Raw genomic sequence first — 24,601 nt, 5'->3', positions numbered from 1 at the left:
TAGAACACACATACCCAGCCCTCAGGACCGTGATGGTTTATTGAAGCGAGCCTGAATTAGTGGCCAAATATGGTATTGCAAGCTTAGCACATAAGGGACACTACTGCGCATGCTTCTATATAGCCGGAAACGCTAGTGCGCTTGCTCTATTGGCACCAACGTTGGTGGTGCCATCCCGAAAGGAGAATGTACATATTTAATACACCATAGGTGCAGTAGTACACATGCTGTATATATTACTGCATAATAGGTACAAAAACACACACACGCGCGCACACACACACACACACACACACACACACACACACACACACACACACACACACACACACACACACACACACACACACACACACACACACACACACACACACACACACACACACACACACACACACACACACTTTGATCAATCATGTGCAGTCCAACATTTAGAATGAATGATGTCTGTAAGGCATTAAAACCCTTATGCTAGAGTTACTGAGGTCTCTCGGTCTCTCTCTCTCTCTCTCTCTCTCTCTCTGAAGATATTTGTTCTGTTTTATGTTTCTGTATCAACGTCGTGCTGAATTGGATTATAGTAAAGAGAGCAGTGTAAATGCTTTGACTGGTGGAGTGAAATTAATGTTGTGATGATTTAAGAAAATAGAGGGTTTTCTTATGAAGAAAAGGGAAGATAGAGACACAATGTCAACCTATGTGCTTCCTTCCCATTCATTCAGGGATGCAACAGAAAAATAGAAATGTAATTATTTGGACTGTAATAATATGTAACTCTTATTATTTCAATACAATATGAAAAAGAGGAAGTTCTGCTATACCCCGTACTGGGCAGGGGAGTTTGTTAGTATATAGCACCATCTTGTGGAACAATTGTATTTTCCTTGCAATCTATCATTTTAAAAGACAGGAGGCATGTTTTGGTCCCTGTGCACTTATTGTTGTTTCAAATTGATATAAATATTTTTTATGATTTTTAAGATTCATCTTCAACAACAAAAACTGTCTGTTTAAAGACAAAAGATTATTTTTTTGTAAACGAAGCAGTACTTCATTAGTCATTATTGTGTCTTGTTTGTGTTTGTAGTGGATATAGACACGAAATCACATAGCAAATTATTAGGTACGTACTGTTGCAATCTTATGGTCCATAAAGATGGAAGAGGAGAACGAAATAGAAACAAATGACATAATAATAGACATTCATAACATGGAGCCCTGATGTACTGTTACTGAATGTGAGATAAGAAGCAATACATGACCACAATAAGCACCACCTGGGTCCACTTATAACTTACCAGTTGTTTTCATCTTTTGTCATTTGCTGTGTAGATCTTCATATAGTTGGATTGGTACATGTTGTAATAGACTGCCTTTTCAACCAGGAAGGGTCTGTGAAAAGGAGTAAGGAAATTACTGTCTTGAATACTATTCAACAATCAACAAGCCCAAGGAATCTAATTTTCCCATGCAGTACACAGTATGACCACATAGTGGCAGCACTTATACAGTAGTTAACATTGTTTAAGACATGGTTCATTATATTGTTGTTTGCTTCTTCCAGTTATCAGTGTGTTGAGATGTTGTGTATCATTTCAGTGTGTGCTTGTGTTAACTATGTCTTTGGTTCAGTAAAGTCTTCGTAAACTCCTTGGTTTCCTCTGTTACTTTGAGTTCTGAGTTCCTGCATATGGGTCCAAATACACCTGGGTCCCTGACAAAGTTACCAAGAGCTTGTACAATAGAGAAAACGTTAAATTAAGACTAATGCAATAAACCAAGTGACAATGACCAGAGGGCAAGGCAATACAAACAAAAGCTGTGCACACACAATCACACATAAATGTGCAAACAACACTTTACACACACCAATTATATTGTTTAAACACATCCCACACACTCATAACACCTGAAAGCGCCGTGGATGGGGGTGCAGAATAGACTTAGTTCAACACGGTATAGGTTCTTCTCAATAACTTTTACTGTAGTCTCTCTCAGCCAAACATTACAGTGCAACAGACGTAAACAATGAATGAATGAATCCCCCGGTCCGTCGCGCTCCCTCTCTCTTCTTCTCTCCTTCCCTCTCTAATTTTTCCCCACAGCGCCCCTAGCGGAAACTCTCATACTGAACAGTGGTTATTTCTTATAACATAACAATACCCCATGGCTGAATTTCATTCTTAAACACCTGACACTTTATAAACTTTATATTATCACCCTTAACACCCTCACTGCCAGGTATCTGGAAAAGTGCAAGTAAAAGAGAATGAGAGGTAAATGGTACACTGTACAAACTAGAAATGGAATTTTTATTTATTGAAAAGTGAGCACTGAACAGCTTTTATTGACCACAGATTCTCCCCAGTCCTCACAGAAGACCGCTCCCCCTGTTGGAATATAATGGCAAACACACCATAAACAAATGGAAGGAATGGGCTAAAAAAAAGTGATCTAGCTGGGCGGTATTTTATAACTTTAAAGGTTATTAAATATATATATATATATTTGTTTGCTTATAAGCTAAATGTTCTCAAATGGAAACAAATCCATTAGACATTTTTTGGACAAAATATCCTTCAAAACATTGGTAATCAGTGGTCTAGGTAGGACTCTGAAATCGGGATCACCATTGGACCCATGAATCTGGCATCGGTTAGGCTCCAGCTATAGCTTTGATCTCATGGATTCTATGCTAGGCTGGATGTGTGGTGAGGCTCGAGGTCCAGTCCCTGCTGGTTCCCGCTGTTCACTCGAGCTGGGTCGAGTTGGTTCTCTGACTCAGCCACTCCTCTGGAAATCCTCTTGGTGGAAGACCCGGGTCTCCTGAACCAACATAGCAGTAAACATGTAATGTACATGGATTAAAGCTAAATAAAATCTCATGACTGAAAAATGTATGGCCAAGCCCTAATGTGCGATTTGTGAAACGGTGTGAAAGGAGCCCCCACCCACACTAGCGCTGTTTCCTAAACAATATATGATAAAACGATGTTTTAGTAATATTGTTCTTGCTGTTCTACACAATGCCAAGCAATAAATCACAGATTGAGGATTTAATCTTTGCTTTGAGACCATGAGGGTTTTATGGAAGATGTATGTGAACGTAATTGCTATTTTGTTCACTTCAAATGCTCTAGTCTTAAAATAATAACCCCAAATAGTCCAACTACAAACTCTCAATGCGTCGTGCTGCTTGTAGATCGGCTATTAACGCTGCGCAACATGCTTCCATAAAAGACACACTGGCTTCTATGGAATCCAAATGACTGAAATCAGCCGTGACTGAGAACTTTAATCCATGAATGTATCAGCAGCCTATAGTGTCAGGTAGTCGTTAGTGCTGCTAGCCAGGATGCCAGAGAACGTGATACTACTCGAAACACAAGAAAGGTAGGTATAAGTAGAGGTGTGTGTGTGTGTGTGTGTGTGTGTGTGTGTGTGTGTGTGTGTGTGTGTGTGTGTGTGTGTGTGTGTGTGTGTGTGTGTGTGTGTGTGTGTACCTGGTAGAAACAGGCGGCAGGGTGATGATGCGGGGGCGTGCTGTAAGGACCAGCTCTCCATGGAAAGCTTCCATCATTATGTTCTGTACAGTGTTCAAGAGGATGTCCTCACACAGGTCAGAGAATTCACGAGACCTGGACACACACACACGGACACACACACACACACACACACACACACACACACACACACACACACACACACACACACACACACACACACACAATTATTTTCTCAGTTACGGAATTTCTCAGGAATTAATCACTGCAAGATATGTCATTTAGGGACTGAGCACTGTTCACTCTATGAAAAGTGAAAAAGTTAACAATTTGGTAGACAGTTTACAACGGGTGCCATTTGAAGCCCATTCACTTACCTTGGGCTTCAGTCATTCCAAACCTTATCTACCTAATGTGTGAATGTAATAATAATATTTACAATACTTAATTATTTCCCTTGACTAGCTAGTCAGTGTGACGTCATACTATACAAATGGTGTGTCTATGGACAGGATGATTCATATTGTTCAACAAAATATAGTGATTATTACAATGTTAAAGAGCTTGCTTACTTGCGTATGCTGTCCTGCACAGGGTCTTCTTGCATCGACTGTGACGGCTGTTCTGTACACGGTGAGTGTTGTGTATTCTCCATATGTACTGTGTTCTGCTGGTCGTGCACGTGCCGTGTATTCTGTGCACGTGGCATGTGTGGCATGCTCTTTGTCCGCTGCCTCTTCCCTGACAGTCCTCCTTCAACACCCACACCGGCCACCGTGTGGCGCCGCTCCCTCCACCCAAACCCTGTCCCATCTGGTGGAGAGTGAGGTGGGGGAGTTGGATGAATGGAGGCAGATGGGGGACAGGGGGCACGGAGGAGTTCTAGGGAGGGGGACGAGGAGATGGATGGGGAGGCAGGGGGCGGAGGAGTTTCTCTGAGCTGGCTGAAGTAGGGGACGTGCTCCGATGCTCCATCCACCAGAGACTGATGGAAGGATGGGTCATCCAGAACGCTCCTGGAGGAGAGACAAACACATACGAGGGCAGATAACGATACACGCAAATAGAGATGCGGTGTGATATTCAGTTTATATAAATGCCATACCTAATCCCCAGCCCTCAGCAAAACATGTCAAACCTGAACCTTGGCCACCCGACGCATTTATCTGTGTCTGCATTAGTGTTTACCTGAGCAGAGAGCCAAGTATTTGCGTGATGATCTCTCTCTGAGGGCCGTGTGTCAGTGGGGGCAGTCCGGCAGCGTGGAGAGGTGTGCTAGAGGAAGCCGTTTCTGGGCTGGGAGACTTATCCTGGGGCGGTCTGAGGAAGAAACATTAATCCAACTAGTTATGCGATCTCTAGTAGAGCAACCTTTTCGTTTTGGGCTGCAGTCACACTTATTCCCTGTGTCATCATGTACAAACCCTGATAACAGGAAGGGGTGTCAGCAGTGGCGGAACAAGTCAAAGCCGGGCCGGGGGGCAGAGCACATGACCCCCTCCGCCCCCCCAAAAGCTTCAGACGAGCACTATACTGCTGCATTATGGTGCAATATAATAACCCATTAATGCTTGACGTTACATCACTTTACAACTGCGGATCTTACAAGCATAGGCTACTGCCGTTTTCTCTCACGCAAATTCAAAGCATTTGAGAGTTGACTTGAGAGCACCAAGGACCCACTTCAACTAATGAGCAGTACCCAACAGTTCAAGCACAAATTCAATTTCAAACACTTTTACACAAGAGACAATGGAGGCCTACAGTTGATAGTTGAGGGGTTATGATAATAATGCTTTAAATGAACCCGCTGCCTGCCGTCCGACATGCCGAGAGAGTGATAACAAAATAAAGGTGTGTGTGGTATGTGACGGCCGGGCCCCTGGAGCCCCGGGCCGGAGGACGGCCGCACACCCAGTCCCCCCTGATGCTCCGCCCCTGGGTGTCAGAGTGCGAGAGCTTGTGAAGTGTGAGTATTTTGCTTGGACACAATCTGAAAAGCCTTTAGAAACTAACTGGCAATTCTGATTTGATAAATAACACTAAACCAAAGTCTCTATGTGTGGATGTGTACAGGTACAGGAAGTGTGTTGTTACCTATAGACATAGTGCTTATTGAGCTGGTCAGGAAAGAGTTTCTGGTACTCCAGTAGACTATGGGAGCGTGCCATCACCCCCAGGTGCAGCCGAGCAGGACGAGGGGGTTCAGGACACCTCCACACTGCTGCTGCTGCTGCTTCTCTATGTGCCCGCCGCTCTGCCCGCGTCGGCCTGGCACACATACCCGCCAATATGCCAATGCTGCTGCTGGAACGGATAGGGGGAAGAGTCTGAGAGGGTGAGAGAGAGATTGGGATTTTGAGAGAGAGAGAGAGAGAGAGAGAGAGAGAGAGAGAGAGAGAGAGAGAGAGAGAGAGAGAGAGAGAGAGAGAGAGAGAGAGAGAGAGAGAGAGAGAGAGAGAGAGAGAGAGAGAGAGATAAACAGAGGCACAGTGATGTTAGTTCAGAATGGAGCCTCTGCCCCATATGCCATACTACGTCTGCACAGTGTTTATTGGTTGAGCCATGAAGCGAATGTGAAACTATTGTAATGAGGCTGTCTGTGTATGTCACTCTGTCCACAATGATTCAATAGTATTATTGTCAAATCACATATAAGTTCATGGTGAGGCTTTATAAAACAGTATCTGATATGGTGCTACCGTACTTGGTCAAGAAGGTCAGTTATACATTATCGTCGTACGTTGCTGTATTCATTGTCAAGGGATGAAAATACATTTGACGGCTTGTCTCAAGTCGTTTCACGTCCCTGTATTAGGTTTCCTACATTACACAAGTATGGAATTTGATGTCTAAGTTTGAAACACACTACCAGATAAACCAAATGAACATTACCTATGCCATCATTCATTTAGGACACTGAGGTCATCTAGTGATGAGCCACATGGCTCCACTATGCAGCTTCCCCTACATTTATTGAAGTATTGTGTCTGCATATACAGTACATTTTGATTACTACCATTTTCACATACACGCATAATATATTTCAACGAGCGAGGGGGGAGCTGGGTTGAATGCATGAAAATGAGTCACCTTGTATTTCCTGACTGGCAGCCCACTCCTCACTACTACCGGATGTTCCTGAAAGAAGATGAGACATGAGTGACCAAGCAAACATTTGGGGCCATAGGCAGTTATCTAACAATCTCTGCAGCCGAACCTTGTTTACTGGAGTCGCTGAACCATCATTCAGGTCTTTCTCTGTGATGGTAAACTCATGCCGCTGTCTCTCCTGCTCTTCCTCCCAGAGCTGCAAAGCATCCTGGTACTGAGTTAGAGCTTCCTTCTGGGTAATCTGGAGGAGAGGGGAGAATGTGAATGTGAGTTTATCAGAGTGTGTGTCTGTGTCTGTGTGTCTGTGTCTGTGTCTGTGTCTGTGACTGTGTCTGTGTCTGTGTCTGTGTGTGTGTGTGTGTGTGTGTGTGTGTGTGTGTGTGTGTGTGTGTGTGTGTGTGTGTGTGTGTGTGTGTGTGTGTGTGTGTGTGTGTGTGTGTGTGTGTTACCTGACAGGTCAGATCTAGCTGGTAGATGGCTGGGCTACCAGAGGCAGTCAATGTGAGGACAAACAGAGCGCCCTCCCCTGGACACAGAGTGCCTCGCTCTGGATGGATCTGCACTACCTGATACACAATCACACAGACTGGTCCAATAGTCATAGAAAAATCACTGATATCTACTTGGCATTATAGCTGATTTAAATAGGTAAAAGAAGACTGAGGGAATCGGAGAGACAACGCATGTGGGACATAATTTGTATGTGCATAAATACATATGGATTAATCACAGGCTTGCACACAAATACCAAAGCACAGTCACACATGAATGTTCAATAAATGTTCTCAAATAGAACCTTGTCAACTAATCAAATGCATTTTTTTATAATTGATTTGAAAATTAGGACAAAATATTGGTGATATCATTGGTAATCAGTGGTCGGATCGGGATCATGTCTACCTGTCCCTGTGGAAAAGTCCTACATACAGTTGCACAAACCAAAATACCTCTTCAATTACAGATCTCAGGAGAACATAAAACCAAGAACAGGAAATCTTGACTATGCAATGACCTATCATTACACAGAAGTCAAACATGACCTCATGACATCATCTCTACGTTCCATTGGCTTTAAGGGGTGGTGATATAAATTATGAAAATACAGTACTGTATATTGTGTACTACTTTTCCTTTTTGATTGAGTGGCGTATGTTCTCGCTTTTAGGATTTTATGTGCATTTTCTGAGGCTGACCACCCAGCTGGATTCTGGGAAGCAGAATGCACGCACCCCTACCTGCTGGTTGTCCCATGCATAATGCACCGTGTCAGTGTTTGACACATTGTTGAGGAAGAGGATTCTAGTGGGGCAGGAGCACACTGGTATATCACCAAGCACAATTCTCTCCTCCGACAGGAAAACCGCCTGCAAACACACATCCACAAAGACACACACACATGCATATTATGCAAGCACCCATGCATTCGCACTCGCACACACGTGTGTGCACGCACACACACACACACACACACACACACACACACACACACACACACACACACACACACACACACACACACACACACACACACACACACACACACACACACACACACACACACACACACACACACACACACACACACACACACACACGGCTGGTGTTCAGTACAGTTACAGGGCAGCACAAGAGACTTTACAATTTTCAAGAGCTCTATTCTATTCTGAGGTCAAGTTACCTGTCCAGGTAAGGGTACTCTCTGGACACAGGGCACAGATGGCTGGGCATCAAGCAAATGACGAGGACCTGACGAACCCAATACCCGAGAATCGAACCCACAACCCTCAAAGCTCACCACCATGGATTCCCCACCCTGGATGTGAATAGGGACATTCACCTGGAGACATAAAAACAAAGACAGAACTTGATGTCAAAGATAGATAGAATAGAGAAGGATGCAGATAGCAATCATGTTGGTCTATGCTTATACAGTACTGGAACTTTGATCATGCACTGTGACTTTGATATTAACCACTTTTTTCTAAAATAGCCGATCTACAATCTCACAACATGTCACGATGTCAGCTTGTAGAACAGCTATTTTTGAAGATTTTTAGAAAATCTTTTGCAAAAACAGAATTAAAGTGGTTAAAATACAATTGTAATAATTAGTTTTAAAACTGTCAAGCGTAATTTATGTGTCACTTAGCTTTTACAATACAACCGCTCCGCTTGGTGCGGGTGTATGTGTGATCCCCTGGAGCTACTCTGTTGCACTTACACTGTACATTTTGGCCTCCAGAGGAGCAAGGACCCACTCTAGCTGGGCTGTCTTCCCGGGTAGGACCTCTCCCTCTGGGCTAAGGCAACATAACACTGGCTGGTTAAAGTTGTCCATCTGGAGCTGCTTCAAGGGGGCTGTGTCCACATTGTAATGGACTGGTACCCCACCTCCATTATACAGCTCATACACCTGCAGACAGGCCACATGATGCTACAGTCACACACACATAAAAATCCACATGCACTAATTGCACTTTCTAACACTCCCCCCCCCCCGCCCCACACACTCACGCACACACACACACACACACACACACACACACACACACACACACACACACACACACACACACACACACACACACACACACACACACACACACACACACACACACACACACACACACACACACACACACACACACACACACACACACCCCTACCTGTCTGGGTGGACTGAACCCTCCGATGGCAATGGGAGTGAAAACATGTCGACTGGAGGTGTAGTGGAGGTAGGGTCTGTCTCTCTCCACTGTCACCCCCTGGAAGTTCAACTGCACACAAACACACATACTGTACATACAGTACATGAAGATACTCTGCACAACTTGGGCATGCAATTAAACGTTAAAGCTGCAATCCATAACATTTATGTCCTACCCAGGATTCAAGCCTGAGTCTCCTGTGCGAGGGATGACATTTATATACTGCTGAGCTAAGACTAAACGGGTATGATATTGCGCTTTGAGCTTCAGCCAATACCACTTTTCAACCAGTTTTGAGATCACCTCCAACCAATCTGTTGATCTATTGACACTACAAACCAATACAGGGTTAAGAACCAGTCTTCATATTCATGTGATGTACCATATGGTAATAAAGAAGGGGGAATTATATAAATCAAAATTAATTCTTTTTTCAATGCTAGGCCCACAAATGCACAAACGTACTTACTTCAGTCAAGATAACTTGATCTTTGTCCCTTTTGTAGAATCGTACTAATGCTTAATTTATGCTCACTTCATACGATGGTGTCGTGCGTCGGAAATAGCAGATCCACAAGCTTACAACGACGCATTGCATCATACAACTCACAAGCTCACATCGTGTTGTGAGCTTGTGGATCTGCAATTCTCTGTACACCCCATCGTTGTACGACACAGTATGACTTTCTGAGCTTTATTTACAGACTTGAGTTGAATACAGAGTTCAGCCTCACCTGAATCTCTCGTCCGTGGGAGAGTTTAAACAGGATGGGCAGTCGGTCTGTTCCTACAAACTCATGCCTGAGAAGTGAGATGAGATAAGCACGCATAAGAACATTACTGTCATCCTATCTAAATAAGTTGTACAAGTTACAATTATAATATACATCCTATTCTGTATTCTATCGATAGTACGCTGCCATTGACCTGTAGCTGATGTGGACTGCCCTCTGCTGGCCAGGTTGCAGAGTTCCAGAGCTGGGGGAGATGCTGAACAGATGGTTGTCCTGGACCTAGCAACAAATGTAATAACCCATAATCTATTTTTAATGTTTTTGATAGATGCTAGTAGAATAATATGCAAATATATGTTGGTTACATGTTTTATTGTTTAGATTTGTTTTGTTGTTAACATTTGATGTCTAAACTCTGTCTGACAAAGACCTAGACATGATTATGTTCAACCTTCATCTGGGACAGCTCAGTGCTGCTGAACTCTCCGGTCTCTGCCCAGTACTCCAACTCTATCTGCTGGTCCTTTGGAAACAAGAATGTCCTGGGAGGAGAGGAGAGGCGAGAGAGGAGAGGAGAGCCAGTCAGTCATCAACAGGACACGGTCTATATCAGTGATTCTCCACCTTTTTCATTTCAAGGACACCCAATTTGATTTGCATCAGGCCATGGAGCACCGTTTGATACGATATTTTATCTCTGGGACCCCGATCTACAGTGCAATATCATCAGTGTTAATTTAACGCTGAATGACCCCTAACTGTTCATTTTGTTCCCGACTATCAATCATTTAGCTGGGGACCCCCTAGAACCCTCTCAACGACCCAAGGAGTACCTTGAGAACCACTGGTCTGTATGACAATCTTGTCAGAAGATCAGTAAAATGTTCAACAACTCTAATTCATAACTCAAGTGAATACAGAAATGAGGTAAGCATTATCACATATAAGAGCAGCAAAGGTTTCTAAATCATTTTAAAGGCCCAATCCAGAATACTTTTGAACATATAAATTAGGGTTATAATCACAGAGATTATGAAATTTGATTGGTAGAGGGAAGATATGCTATTCTGAACGTCCTTCCCCATCATAAACACAAATACACGTCTGTTTTACTGAAGCATTTACAAACTTTGGACCTTTAACTAACTCAACTCTACACTCCAGTTTGCTCTACTATAATGATCCTCTCGTATCCTTTCCTTCTCCCCCATCTCCTCTCCTTACCAGTCTACAGGGATGGAGCCAGGGTTAACAAACAACAGGAGAACAGTGGCGGTCTCCGAGCCCAGCGGAGCGGCACTGAAGTTCACATCCAACACAGCTGTTGTGAAGATGGAGGGACAGCGACGCACACTGGAGAGAGGTCACACACACACACACACACACACACACACACACACACACACACACACACACACACACAATGTAAGCTAACTGTGTGATACATAACACGCAATTATTCAATGAATCAAAAAACAAATCGATAGAATAATCGCTAAGTGACGGATCCATTAATGAGCGTCACATGTGTTGTACGCTTCAACCTAACCTGTGCCTTGTGGGCGTTCCATAGGTGAGCTCTGGAGGGGCGGGGCTAGAGAGCAGGTGCTCGTTGAGCCCGTCCAATGAGAGGAGGTTCCACAGTTGTACCTTGCTGAGCCCGTTTACGCTGCCCCCGCCGCGCGCGTCCGTCACCTGCAGGGTGGGGAACACTCCCTCACCACGCACCTCACACAACATCTGCATGGTTGATAACACACACCCTGGAGAGAGAGAGAGAGAGAGAGAGAGTGCAAGTTAAGCCCCCAGAACCGAGAGGGAGCAGTGAAGCGCATTGGACATGCTGGCCAATCATAGGTACTCAAATGCCTAATCATAGGCCCCAAATAGGCCTTGCCCGTCACATTTCCCAACCCGGACACCGGCTTCGAATGCTATCAATGCATTGAATGGGAGATTATCACGTTTTATCAGACCATTGAATGGGGCGAGTAGGTGACGAGTAGGCGATACACGGACCTACCCGCGATTTGTCAGACCATTCATTGGGCGTAATCAGGAGCTACTGACCTACTTTGGAGGCGGAGCAGTCCCCACAACAAAATTTACGATTCTGTGCCTATCGGTACATAACTCCAACGGCGCTGAGTAGGCTCAGGCGAGCGTCGCACGAGCGTCGGGCTCCAGCTCGCCTGAGACTGCGCGCCTCCGTCATGGTCCGAAACCAAAACAACCAAAACCAAAACCGAAACTGAACTATTTAAGTCATCTCCGTTGGTACAGTAGGTCAGTATGTCTTGATAACACCCAATGAATGGTCTGATAAATCACGGGTAGGTAAGTAGGTCGCCTACTTCGCCCATTCAAGGGTCTGATAAAAGGTGATAAACTCCCATTCAATGCATTGATAGCATCCGAATCAGGTGACCCGGAAGAAGGGGTGAAAAGGGAGTATGCGCTGGGTGAGCAACTCCATACAAATGTATTATTTACATTTTTCTACTGCATGTGCATATGATCTGTGTGTGTGCGTGCGTGCGTGCGTGCGTGCGTGCGTGCGTGCGTGCGTGCGTGCGTGCGTGCGTGCGTGCGTGCGTGCGTGCGTGCGTGCGTGCGTGCGTGCGTGCGTGCGTGCAATGTGCAATGTGCATACCTGTAGAACTCAGTGTTTCATAGCTGATGGTCCACTGGTAGCGGCCCCGTCTGTGTGGTGTGACTGTGGATCGGACCAACATTCTGGAGCAGGAGGCGATGGTTCCTCTGGCAGAGTCCAGCTGGAAGGCTGAAACACCACAACAACACAAGGTTTACAGCAGGATAAAGTGTGTTGACCACATCATGGCCCTGGTTCTAGCCTGGTTCCAGACGAATCTGCCTTTGCAAAATTGCATGCACTTTAGCCCTCGGCAGATTAGGTCTGGCCCCCCTCCATAGAGATTTCAATTCTCTCCCTCTGCAGTTGTGCGGAACCAACCAGGGCCCAGTATCCAAATGTGGGCGGGCTTGTCACCTTATTTGGAGCAATGACGTGCAAGGAAGCACTGCTCTGATTGGTTCGTTCAAGGAAGCACTGCTCTGATTGGTTTAGGTCTAACCAATACAGTCCGTTTGGATCTTTTTGTAACCGCCCCTTGGAAGAAAATCTACCGTTGATAGGGACCAGACTAATATCCACGCAGTGTGTCGTGTGATATTGTCTGGCTACGCGAGGCTACCCTGGTTCTATATCAACCGGAGCCCTGTGTTCCATGCCTCTTTACTTTCTCTTTTTCTTAAAAACTACCTAAAAATAATAATGATGATAATAATAAAATCTCCATATGGCCATTCAAACTTACTATACTATGTATCAGTGTAACTTTGTTTTAACCCTTGCAGTCAATAGAGTCTTACACATTATGCACACAGTTTTGCAACATTTTGGGGACATACTGTATTGCTTCCATAGCTCCTTGCCCAAACTTTAGATAAAAATGTATTATTTATTTTTGTCGTTTTCACAACAATACATAAAACACTAATGAAAATCGTAGATGAAAATCAGTTAGCCATAACCCACCCGCTCGCTCGCTCGCTCGCTCGCTCGCTCGCTCGCTCACTCACTCACTCACTCACTCACTCACTCACTCACTCACTCACTCACTCACTCACTCACTCACTCACTCACTCACTCACTCACTCACTCACTCACTCACTCACTCACTCACTCACTCACTCACTCACTCACTCACTCACTCACTCACTCACTCACTCACTCACTCACTCACTCACTCACTCACTCACTCACTCACTCACTCACTCACTCACTCACTCACTCACTCACTCACTCACTCACTCACTCACTCACTCACTCACTCACTCACTCACTCACTCACTCACTCACACACACACACACACACACACACACACACACACACACACACACACACACACACACACACTTTCAGAGCATACCATTGGGTTCAGTGTTGGGGTCATACATAAGCTCTTTATCCTGTAGTGTCTGTTGTACAGTGAGACAAAAGGTCACAGCACAGAGGCTTCTGTTGACCACAGGAATCTCAAATGACTGACAGCCTCCAACCAGCATCTCCCCCAAATCCAGGACTGCATTCTCTGCCTGGAGTGGAAACACATTCAAAAGGCAGGGTCAATTTAAACACAAGCAAAGGGCAGAGACAATTTAGTTCCAGTTATATTGAATCAAAATGTAAATAACAAATTAGCTCATTTGAGACTAACCAATTATCAGCGATAATTCTTTATTATTAAATTATTATTGAAGATATTTTCAAAATATGCAGGATACAGAAGCTGGTACACAAGATTGCTGATAGGTTTTCCATTTCTGATTTTTGAAAGAAGCTTCTCAGATATTCTGTATAGATTTATGTACACACACACACACACACACACACACACACACACACACACACACACACACACACACACACACACACACACACACACACACACACACACACACACACACACACACACACACACACACACACACACACACACACACACACACACACACACACACATCCCACCTGTATGACACCTTTGGCCCCCGTTCCCATTACTTTAAGGGACAGACTGGACTCCTTACACCCAGGGTTCTGGATCGGCCAGAAAGTGAGGTCACATGTCAGCGTGTGCGTCGTTTCCACCAATGGGCTGAAGGACCATGTCTGAACCTGGGTTACCGACAATAACAAACAAAAAGACATTCAACCACATACCTTATGAACTTCTTTGACCAGGGTCCCCCAGGGGTCTATCCTAGGCCCTCTCCTTTTTTTCCCTCTACACCAAATACCCCCAAATAGCTGATCTACAAGCTCACACAAGCTTGTATATGGGCTATTTTCACTGAATGGTTGCCCCCCAGAATAAGGACGCTAGAGTTCATGTTCTTAATAATTCCTGTTAATTTTCGTATTCAAATATTAAGCTTGTGTATGTATATATATTTCAGTCCCTGACCGCACTCTCATTGGGCTGCAGTTCCCCTGAGTCTGGGTGTACAGCGATTATCTTCTGGTCCTCTGCAGAAATCCTCCATTGGAACCTACCAAATGGCAATAAAGAGCATTAAGCAGAATAAGCACTGTAGCTCTATACATCTTTACTGCTGCTGACAGCTGTTTCCCTGAGGTATGAAGTCCAACCACTGACCTCAGAGGCAGGCGGCTGAGGTTCCTGATACGATGGGAGCGCTGGGACTGGGAGCCCATGGCTGTGGGCTGGAAGTAAAGACCACTCTCTCCTTCCATAGACACACACAGAGTCTCTGCCACACTGACCACTGTTAACTCCTAGAGGAGAGGAAACACACACCGAAAATTGCATACAAAAATAACACTTAACTTGGTCTGAATGCAACCATGTATACCTGTGTGCATGCATGCGTTCGTGTCATCTATACCTGTGTGTGTTTGGCTGCGTTGAGCTGCAGATACATGCTGAAGCCCTCTTTGGGGCTGTCCTCTGTAGGGGTGGATGCCAGGGTCAGGATCTGGTGTTCACCAGGATGGACTGAGCCACAACCAGGCACCACGAGCACAGAGGCTGTCTGGGTGGAGTCTGGGCTGGGGTCTGGGATCTGATCCTGGTCCAGGTAAAAGGTGAGCGGCAGGTCTCCAGAGTTGTGGAGCAGTACTGTCCGGTAGGCAGGAACACTCAGCGCAGGAAAAACCTACAGTACAGCATGTGTTAACCAAAGTGTCTGTTAGTGATGAATGAACACATTTAAAGGGATATTTCACTTTCAAACATGTTTGGGGTCATTTTAACATCTGCTTTTGTGAGCACCCCAGACAGTTTTTAAGTTGCTTGATTCGGTATTTAGTTATTTTATACATTATACATTATACATTTTAACAGACACGCCCCCTTCCTATACAAACCCATTGTAACTTCAAAGTCCATTTTAACGACTTTGAAAACACCTGTCCTTGGTTCTGGTGACTGATACTGTACTTCTAATGAGTGAGGAGAACGTGAATTACGTTTAAATTTAAGTTGTTTCATTTTTCATTTCTTTCCCCCCAAAAATATAAATACTGAATGAAGCAACTTAAAAACTGTCTGGGGTGCTCACAAAAGCCAGATTAGACATTAGAATGACCCCAAACATGTTTTAAAGTGAAATATCCCTTTAAGCAGGCACTACTCTCTCGACCACTAGGAGCAAGGTAACCAATGTTAAGTCAAAAGTGTAATTAGTACTGATCTCAATTGAAAGTTTTTTGTTTTTTTGTCTTAAAGGGACATTCCACCAAGGAACATTTCTGCAGTAAACTCTGATGTGAGAAAGAGACAGACAGACAGACAGACAGACAGACAGACAGACAGACAGACAGACACTGGTATATGTTGTATATGTTGTTTGTGATGATAACATCTTACCACTAAGGGGTGCAGCAGGGAGCAGCGTGGAATGAAGTGCTCTTTGCCAGGCTGGAAGGAATGACCTATGACCCTGACCGTCACACACCAGGGGGGGCACAGCAGCCGCTCATCCACCTGCCGATGGTCCCGCAGTATCTGCATGGGGAGGGCGGAGAGGTTTGGATTTTAACCACTTGAATCCTACCTTTCGCCAGAAATACCAGATCTACAAGCTCACAACGTGTCTATTCTTAGCCTAGACGTTGATTAGCTATTTTTAAGCGTCTATATATATAGACTATATTATAGACGTCATTTCAACAGCTATAATTTAGACGGTGAAAAAACATTCACTTCTAGACCATATATAACCCAGCTTTAGACAGAGGTCTAATAGCCGACTATGGCTCACTGGGTATACGTTACCTTATAGACAGCAAAGCACTCCAGCTGTGCTCTCTATACAGTAACGTGTATAACCTATATACGTTACCTTATAGACAGCAAAGCACTCCAGCTGTGCTCTCTATACAGTAACGTGTATAACCTATATACGTTACCTTATAGACAGCAAAGCACTCCAGCTGTGCTCTCTATACAGTAACGTGTATAACCTATATACGTTACCTTATAGACAGCAAAGCACTCCAGCTGTGCTCCATGCAGGGTGTTGAGCTGCTGGGGGTCGTAGGTCACTCTGAACGAGGTGCACTTCAGTGGGCCCAGATCACATGACACGGGAGAGACGGAAAATGGTGAGTCTTGTGCTACGGTCCACAGCAGGCTGTCACATGGAATAGAAACACATGTTGAAACACAACATGCGTTTTTTCAGAAAACTGTTAGAAGACATTTTGTAGAATCGGCCTCAGGTCTTAATTGTTTAATTAGCAACACCAGTTTTGTTCTCAATCCCCATTCTACCCTCGATTTGGGGAAAGTACCTGAGTTTTCCTTTGGTGTGGTTGGTGATGGACACAGACCGAGAGGCAGAGGATGAGGAGGATGATGATAAGGAGGGTCCGTGATTGAAGAGCAGTTCAGCAGGTTCCACTGTGACGTGAGGAGAGGAGGAGGAGGAGGAGAAGGAGGAGGAAGAGAGAGGAGCCATGCCACCAGAGCAGGCCTGGTAGTATTCCTCCATTGGAGAGTGGTCCATGACTGAAACACTGTCTGCTCCCTGGTCTGGGTTCTAGAAAAGGTTCAAGGTTCTTAATGCTGTGTGCAGGTGTATATAAGAGTAAACATTTAAAGGCAGTAAACGTAAATATTAAGACCTAAGGCCGATTCTACAAATCCCTGCTAAATCAGTAGTTCTCACATTTTCAAGATTTAAAAAAATGTAAAAAAAATAGCAGATGTACAAGCTTTCACGGCACGAAGTGACGTATATCTGCTATTTTTGAATAGCCAACGCAAAAATCTAAAATATCTATGCTTTCCCGGTTTTAATGGGTTAAATGAAAGGAAGCAACATGAAATAGAGCCTTCGCTAACCTTAATTTATGATGAATGTTATACTTGTTTATCCATAGAAATAATCTCAAATAAAACCACACTTCTAACAATAACAACTAATCTTATTTTATTATGAGGTCTGCAAAACACGTTAATATATTATGTTCCCAGGTTTTCTATTCTTGGGCACAACTGGGCCCTGCAACAAACACAACACACACATAGAACCCCCCCTCCTGACCTCTTCAAGTAAGCAGAGCGCCCCCTGCTGGTCCAGCTGTAGCTTGCAGTCTAGCAGCATGGCACTAAGGAGGTCTGGTGGGTACTGTGCCAGTCCACGGTGACGGTGACGGCGATACAATGCCAGGTGTCTGGGTCGAAGCAGGGCTGGTTGTTGGAGCTCCCAATGGCAGGTACCAATCAGGTCCAGGAACACTGGGTCCTGCAGGACAACAAAGGGATTTATTTCCAAAATGGTTAAATTGCGGAGAAAAGGGCATTAAAAATAATTGTGTGACTCTTACCTTATGCAGTATAAGACATGCCACTCTCCTGTGGTGCGCTATAGGGTGCATGGGCCTGTAGACCACTTTCAGCGTGGCACGGCTGTGTGGTCGTAGGACGCCTCCAGCTGGTTCAATTGTGAACACACTGTGACCGCTGCAGTCCAAGTCCCATTGGTAGACGGCCTCAGCGGGAGAAGCATTGAGCAGCTCCACGCTCCGCACAACCTCCTCTCCCTGCTCAACGCAGCCAAAGTCCACCGCAGGAGAGGACAGGGTCACTACAGGCCCTGGATAGACAGAGAGACCTTCAGTCAGTACGGAAACACCACAGTGTCATTAACAAGAGCTTTCCATCAGCAAAATGGAATCTGGTTAACCACTAAATCCCTATTTTACACTTCGACGTACAATGGTGTCTTGCTAAAATAGCCGATCTACAAGCTCACAAAACATCACATCGAGACATGTTGTTAGCTGGTAAATCTGATATTTTCGGCATTTCTGAAAATCAGATTTTTTTATTTGTTTTTTACAAATCTTTTGAACAATTCTGAAAATGTACCCTCCTCCACCGCCTGTTCGCTTCTCACCCAAAACGATTCATTGTGCACCTACCTACACATTTCCCGGTGAGTTTGAGCAGGGCTTTGCTGAGCGCTCCGGGATAGTTCAGGGACAGGTAGTCGACAGAGACCACGTCCACCGCCAGCGGGGCGTAGGTGACCACCACCCGTAGTGACGCGCCAGGAGCCACCTCCCCGTTGGTGATGTCACAGCTGAACTCTGACCCGATCAGGGGTGACACATCCTGCAGCCGGGAGAGGGAGAAGGAGGTCATCACCTGGAGGAGAGGGAGGGAAGGAGAGGGGAGAGAGAGAAAGAGAGTGAGAGATGAAGGGATGTAAGGAGAACATTTGCAAAAAACGTGAGAAAGGGAGGGAAAGAAGTGGTACAGGGAGGATGTGGATGTCTATACTGTGCATGTGTGTATGTCATCATTTACTACTCACAGGGGAAGGATTGATAACGTCAAAGTGTTTCTGCACACTGACACCCACAGGTACAGAGCCCAAGTGTAGCGCTGGGCTGTCTACTTCCTGCTTCCTGTCTGAGCTCTTCAGCTGCAGATATGGGTACTTTGCTACAAAGAAAAAAGAAAAGTGTGTAGACGGGAAACCAAGGGCAAAAATAAGGGGAAACATGGAGTCAGATTCAAACACACAAACACAGTTGTCCAAGGGGATTTGTACTAATGAACTTCTCCACACAAGCACCCTTGTTTCAGCTTTAGACGCTGTTGTCTACTCCTGTGGTTCTCAACCTGGGGTTCAGGCCCCCCTTGGGGAGATGCCAAAGATCCAGAGAGGGTGTGAGGCCTTGTATTGTATGTTTTAGGTAAGGTAATCCAAAACTTTAAACATGTTGCACAAAATCATAACTTGCATTTATCCACTGTCTGCATGTATGTTCTCAATGTGAAATAAGTCAAACATTTGGTTTTTTTTGTAAAACGTTTCCAAACCAGCATAAATTGCAGATCTACAACCTTACAACTGTCGTACGAGAAGTATATAGGGCTATAAAGTCAAGTGGTTAACATGTCTGAATAACACTTAATAATAAGTGTCTCCCCATAATGTGTGCATGTGCCAATGTGTGGGAGGTCTAATTTTTCGTCAGATGTAACGAAAAATGATGGGAACCACTGGTCTACTCCAACACCTGGACTACATGTCATCAGTCTGAGGAAGGAGCGAAAGCCTGAAACGTCACAGCAGCACTCAGGTGCAATAAAGAATTTTCCAACTGGAGCCCATTGTGTGAGCGTTCTCTTTTGTTTTTCAGCAACCGCCCATTTTAATTTCCTAAAAAAGTCTCAACTCTCACCTTGCAGTTATCAGTGTAGTGTGTTACTAACCAAGTCCCTGCAGGAGAACAGTGCAGATGTTCTCAAGCTCCTCCCCTTCCTCTCCGAACCTGCAGCGGGCCTCTCGCTGATGCAGCAGCGCCTCTTGTGGTTGGAAGACCACCGTGACTTGACACTCCTCCCCAGGCTTCAGCAGGCCTCGCTCTGGGCTCAGATGGAACGGCACCACACTCTCCCACTGAAAACATGTCCGCAGCTTGCTGAGAGAAGGGCGAGTGGGTGCGGGCAGGCCAGAGAGAAGAGAAATAAATGGGAAAGGAGGGAGAGAATAAGGAAGGGTAATCCATGGGCTAGGACTCTCCAAACTCTGGAACGGACCCAAAAATATGGCATATTTTTGGGTCACACACACACGCGCGTACGCTCGCACGCACACACATGCATGCAGATACATAGATATACCTGGCATTTCTGAACAGGAAAGTGGTGCGTGAGGAGTGCTGCACGGCACAGAGCGGCAGCAGCACCGATTCGGGGATCTCCACTGAGTGGCGCGGAACGGTGGCACGAAGGGTCACCCGGAAGCTGCCATCTTTACCGCAGAACTCAACATTGTCCTCATACTCGCACTGCGGGCAGGGCGACAGATGGAACCAAGTCAGGAAGGCACATAATAGATGAAATGTCAATCACATAAAGTAAAAAAAACTCTGCAATTACATTTTTTTTAAATGTACACGCATAATGACAAGCCCAAAATAGGAATGCCAGGTTGAGAGTAATGAACCACATTCAAGCTGGATTTCCAGGTGAATATTCAACAACAATCTGCAAGCTCACAACGTGTCACAACGAGCTTGCAGATCTGCTATTTTCGGCGAAGAGATTTGGTGTAGAGAGAAAAAAAGGAGTTGGGCAAGTACAGACCACTGGGGGACCCCGGTCTATGGAGGTATAGGGTTTAAAGGATTCTAAATCTATCCTGCTAAATACTTTGGGCAGCAGTTGTAGATATTACCCTTTCTAGGGGTCTGAAGGTCACAGGCATAGAAAAGGAGATCCCAGGACTGAGAACGATGATCTGCGGGAAGAAGGTGGTGAAGAACTTGGATACTGGAGGCCTGGTGAGAAGGAGGAGGAGATGATTGGTCCATGCTCATCTGAGGTAGGATAGTTTGAAATATTGGATTATTATTATTTTGAGTAAAATCACAACCTCTTATTGTATGGTCATCTGCCTTTGCGTGTGTGTGCACGCGCGTGTGTGCAAATGCATGAAAGGATATTATTTTGTACTTTGGACATCCTGGACATTCTGAGTGTTTTCATGTCTATGTGTGAATTCAGGCTCCTGTGCTTGCACATGTGCATCATCATCAGTTTTTTAGGTCCGGAGACTCCTGTCCAGGACAGGCTTAAGACACGCCTCTTGCAGGAGACCTGGCCCAGATCTGAACCCATTTGATTTGGCGTTAGGAACCCATTGCGACCGCATGCCCTTGCTGACGCCGACCCCAGGCAGGGTTCCACTTCCAACCCACGACCATCCGCATGAAAGTGCTTGCGTGTGTGCATAATGTACAATTTGCATGCAACCGTTCATGTGTGCGTTTGTAGGACCTGAATCGTAGCTTCTGCAGCTTGCCGTCAACGTTCTTCAACACTAATGTCTTGGTGAAGTCCTTCCCTAGCTCCCAGTCCTCCCAGACCAGCTCGGGCCATGTCTCCACCCCTGAGAAGCACCTCCTCTGGCTGGACCCTCGCCGCTGCTGGAGCAGCCCTGGTTCTCTGAGCTCAACTGGATGCTGCGAGGTGGGACGCCACAAAAGACCAAACAATTGGTGTGAGAATCTGATGCAACTCTTGAAGCCGTTAAAGGAGTATAATAATAATTTGATTTGATGACCATTCTCTGGTAGGAGACTTAAATGCAGGTCAACTGAGTCTCCTACCGGACACTCCGCTGGTCATCAAATTATTGGCTTAGGAATGTGACAAAAACAAAAAAATCTCCATGAATTCAAGGCTTCATGGGGTGTGTAATTGATAGAAAATAAGACTTTTAATGACCAAAATGCTAGAGTAGCCAGTGAAAGTATCACACATGGGTCATTATGTCTGCCGGCTGGCCAGCCAGACCAGTAAGTAACCTATAGGTGTAACCATGGGTGTATCATTGCACGGTGTCCACTAGACCCAGCAGTGATTCTCAACCTTTTTCATTTCAAGGACCCCGAGTTTGATATGCATTAGGCCATGGACCCCCATTTGATATGATTTATATCTCTGTGACCCCAATCTGTAAATCCTCAGTGTGGATTTTTTTTTCTGACAGTGTACAAATTGAATGGGTCCCCCACTTTGAGAACCACTAATAACTCCTATTTGAAAATGTATCTATAAATAAAGTTCATTATTATGATTATTGTTAAAACAGTACCTCAATACAAAGTTGTAGGTTGGTTGACTTACTTTGGTGTCTTTACCACAGATGTTGTTGGATGTCCATTGTTGTGAGGCCAGGTTGGGACCCTGAACCTCAGCCAACATACTGCATGGGGACATGTTTAGACACAATACAACAGTCATTTCTGCAGTGTACTGTACAGTTAGTCCACTCAAGTAGGTTCTACTATCAGTGGTGGAAAAAGTACCCATATTTTTTACTTAAGTAAAAGTAACAATTCCATGTTGAAATACTAGTAAAAGTCTGGTATTCAAAATGTACTTGAGTAAAAGTACAAAGGTATTGGCATCAAAATAATACTTAAAGTACCAAAAGTTAAAGTACTCATTATGCAGAAAGTCCCATTTTGCAAGCTTCCAAATGTATAAAATCCAGCAGATCTAGCATTGTGAGCTTGTAGATCAGCTATTTTCAAATAGCCAAAGTATATAGGGCTGAAGTGATTAGTGTATGTTTTGTAATAATAATCTAAATCTACATGTAACTAGTAATTAACATTTTCAAATAATTGTAGTGGAGTAAAAATACAATATTTGCCTCTGAGATGTAGTGGAGTAGAAGTAAATGTATTGAAAATTGGATATACTCCAGTATATCAAAATGGTACTTACTTGAGTAAATGTACTTAGTTACTTTCCACCACGGTATACTACCCTAAGTTATTTTGACATTGCTACTGCAGGCATATTTCTGTAATATCTCTCAAACTTGCGTCACCTGTGTGTGAAATGTTAACTGCAGTAACTTTAGGTTAATTAAAAAGAGTATGAACACGTGAGTTAAATAATAATGAACACAAAGGTCTTAAAATATCAACTACATCATTGGTTTGTACACTAACTAATAACGTTGAAAGGCAAGCTAATTGAGTCACATGTGCCAAGCTAGCAAACATAACAACATTCTCTAACCTAACCAGTGGTGTAAAGTAGCCTAACTTAGCACATTTAGCCCTATTTAAACTTTGGCTATTTGAAAATAGCAGATCTACGTCGCATCTTGTAGATCTGCTATTTTCAAAAGATTTGTATACATTTGAAAACTTTGGGGGTGAAATGGGACATTCTGCATTGTGAGTACTTTTACTTTTGGTACTTTAAGTATATTTTGATGTCAATACTTTTGTAGGTAGGTACTCAATTAAATTACTACTCAAGTAAATTTTAATTACCCGACCTTTACTTGTAACAGAGTGTTTCTACAGTATTGATCCACCACTGCTTACGGTGATGTATCGAGGCTTTAGCCACATATTGACATGCAAGTTGTTGCAACTTAACAGGGTTTAACGTAAAGTTACCTTATAATTTAACAGACAGCTCCTTCCGTCCACTGATTGTAATAAAATGTAAAAATGAATCGTTATACCTCCTTAAGTTGTTGTGCAAGTATAACATAAACACATGAATTTAACAGTCTTCGCTCAGGCATGAGGATGTCGCCTTTGCTGGTTTCCATGGCGACAGTTGTTTGTATCGCCATAGCAATGATGGTGGCCGTAAAAGAACAAAAGGCTTAAGTGTCCCCTAGCCGCTTTCTAATTAAATTGTCAAGCATCGGTGGAAAAAGTATTCACATGTTTTACTTAAGTAAAAGTATCAACATTGCAACGTAGAAATACTAATTACAAGTAAAAGTCCGAAATTCTAAATGTACTTGAGTAAAAGTACAAAAGTATTGGTATCAAAATGTACTTAAAGTAGCAGAAGTAGAAAGTACTCATTGTGCAGAAGGTCCCATTTCACAAGTTTTCAAATATATAAATTGTATAATAATCATTTGAAAATAGCAGATCTACAATCTCCACAATGTAGTAAAGTACAGTACTTGAGTAAATTTACTTAGGCA

General features: G+C 44.2%; 2 protein-coding genes across 2 annotated transcripts in view; both read right to left on the bottom strand.

Annotated features, from left to right (window-relative positions):
• wnt6b (wingless-type MMTV integration site family, member 6b) overlaps window positions 1–1,378 on the bottom strand; it is a 58,294-nt gene extending 56,916 nt beyond the window's left edge. Inside the window, exon 1 of the mRNA XM_084084445.1 lies at window positions 1,299–1,378. Within this exon, the coding sequence (XP_083940571.1) occupies window positions 1,299–1,321 (23 nt within the window). The 5' untranslated portion in view covers window positions 1,322–1,378. The remainder of the gene's footprint in view (window positions 1–1,298) is intronic.
• A 1,312-nt stretch (window positions 1,379–2,690) lies between these two features.
• Window positions 2,691–24,211, bottom strand: cfap65 (cilia and flagella associated protein 65; the record flags this gene model as incomplete). The annotated part of the gene is made up of 35 exons (XM_084084178.1): window positions 2,691–2,826; window positions 3,504–3,638; window positions 4,076–4,519; window positions 4,692–4,823; window positions 5,601–5,810; window positions 6,707–6,858; window positions 7,067–7,183; window positions 7,853–7,981; window positions 8,296–8,454; window positions 8,839–9,030; window positions 9,284–9,394; window positions 10,060–10,126; window positions 10,253–10,338; window positions 10,511–10,601; window positions 11,284–11,412; window positions 11,609–11,822; window positions 12,713–12,841; window positions 14,014–14,179; window positions 14,613–14,759; window positions 15,049–15,133; window positions 15,241–15,380; window positions 15,491–15,760; window positions 16,474–16,611; window positions 17,083–17,239; window positions 17,400–17,647; window positions 18,155–18,355; window positions 18,438–18,706; window positions 19,035–19,260; window positions 19,430–19,560; window positions 20,338–20,546; window positions 20,749–20,915; window positions 21,305–21,407; window positions 21,907–22,091; window positions 22,759–22,837; window positions 24,168–24,211. The coding sequence occupies 35 exons, from the start codon at window positions 24,209–24,211 to the stop codon at window positions 2,691–2,693; spliced, it is 5,598 nt and encodes a 1,865-aa protein (XP_083940304.1).
• Window positions 24,212–24,601: the final 390 nt, after the last annotated feature.

The sequence above is a fragment of the Gymnoscopelus microlampas genome (assembly GCF_963454915.1).
Source record: "Gymnoscopelus microlampas genome assembly, chromosome: 17".
NCBI classification, from domain to species: domain Eukaryota; kingdom Metazoa; phylum Chordata; class Actinopteri; order Myctophiformes; family Myctophidae; genus Gymnoscopelus; species Gymnoscopelus microlampas.
This window is presented reverse-complemented; position numbering and strand designations above follow the sequence as displayed.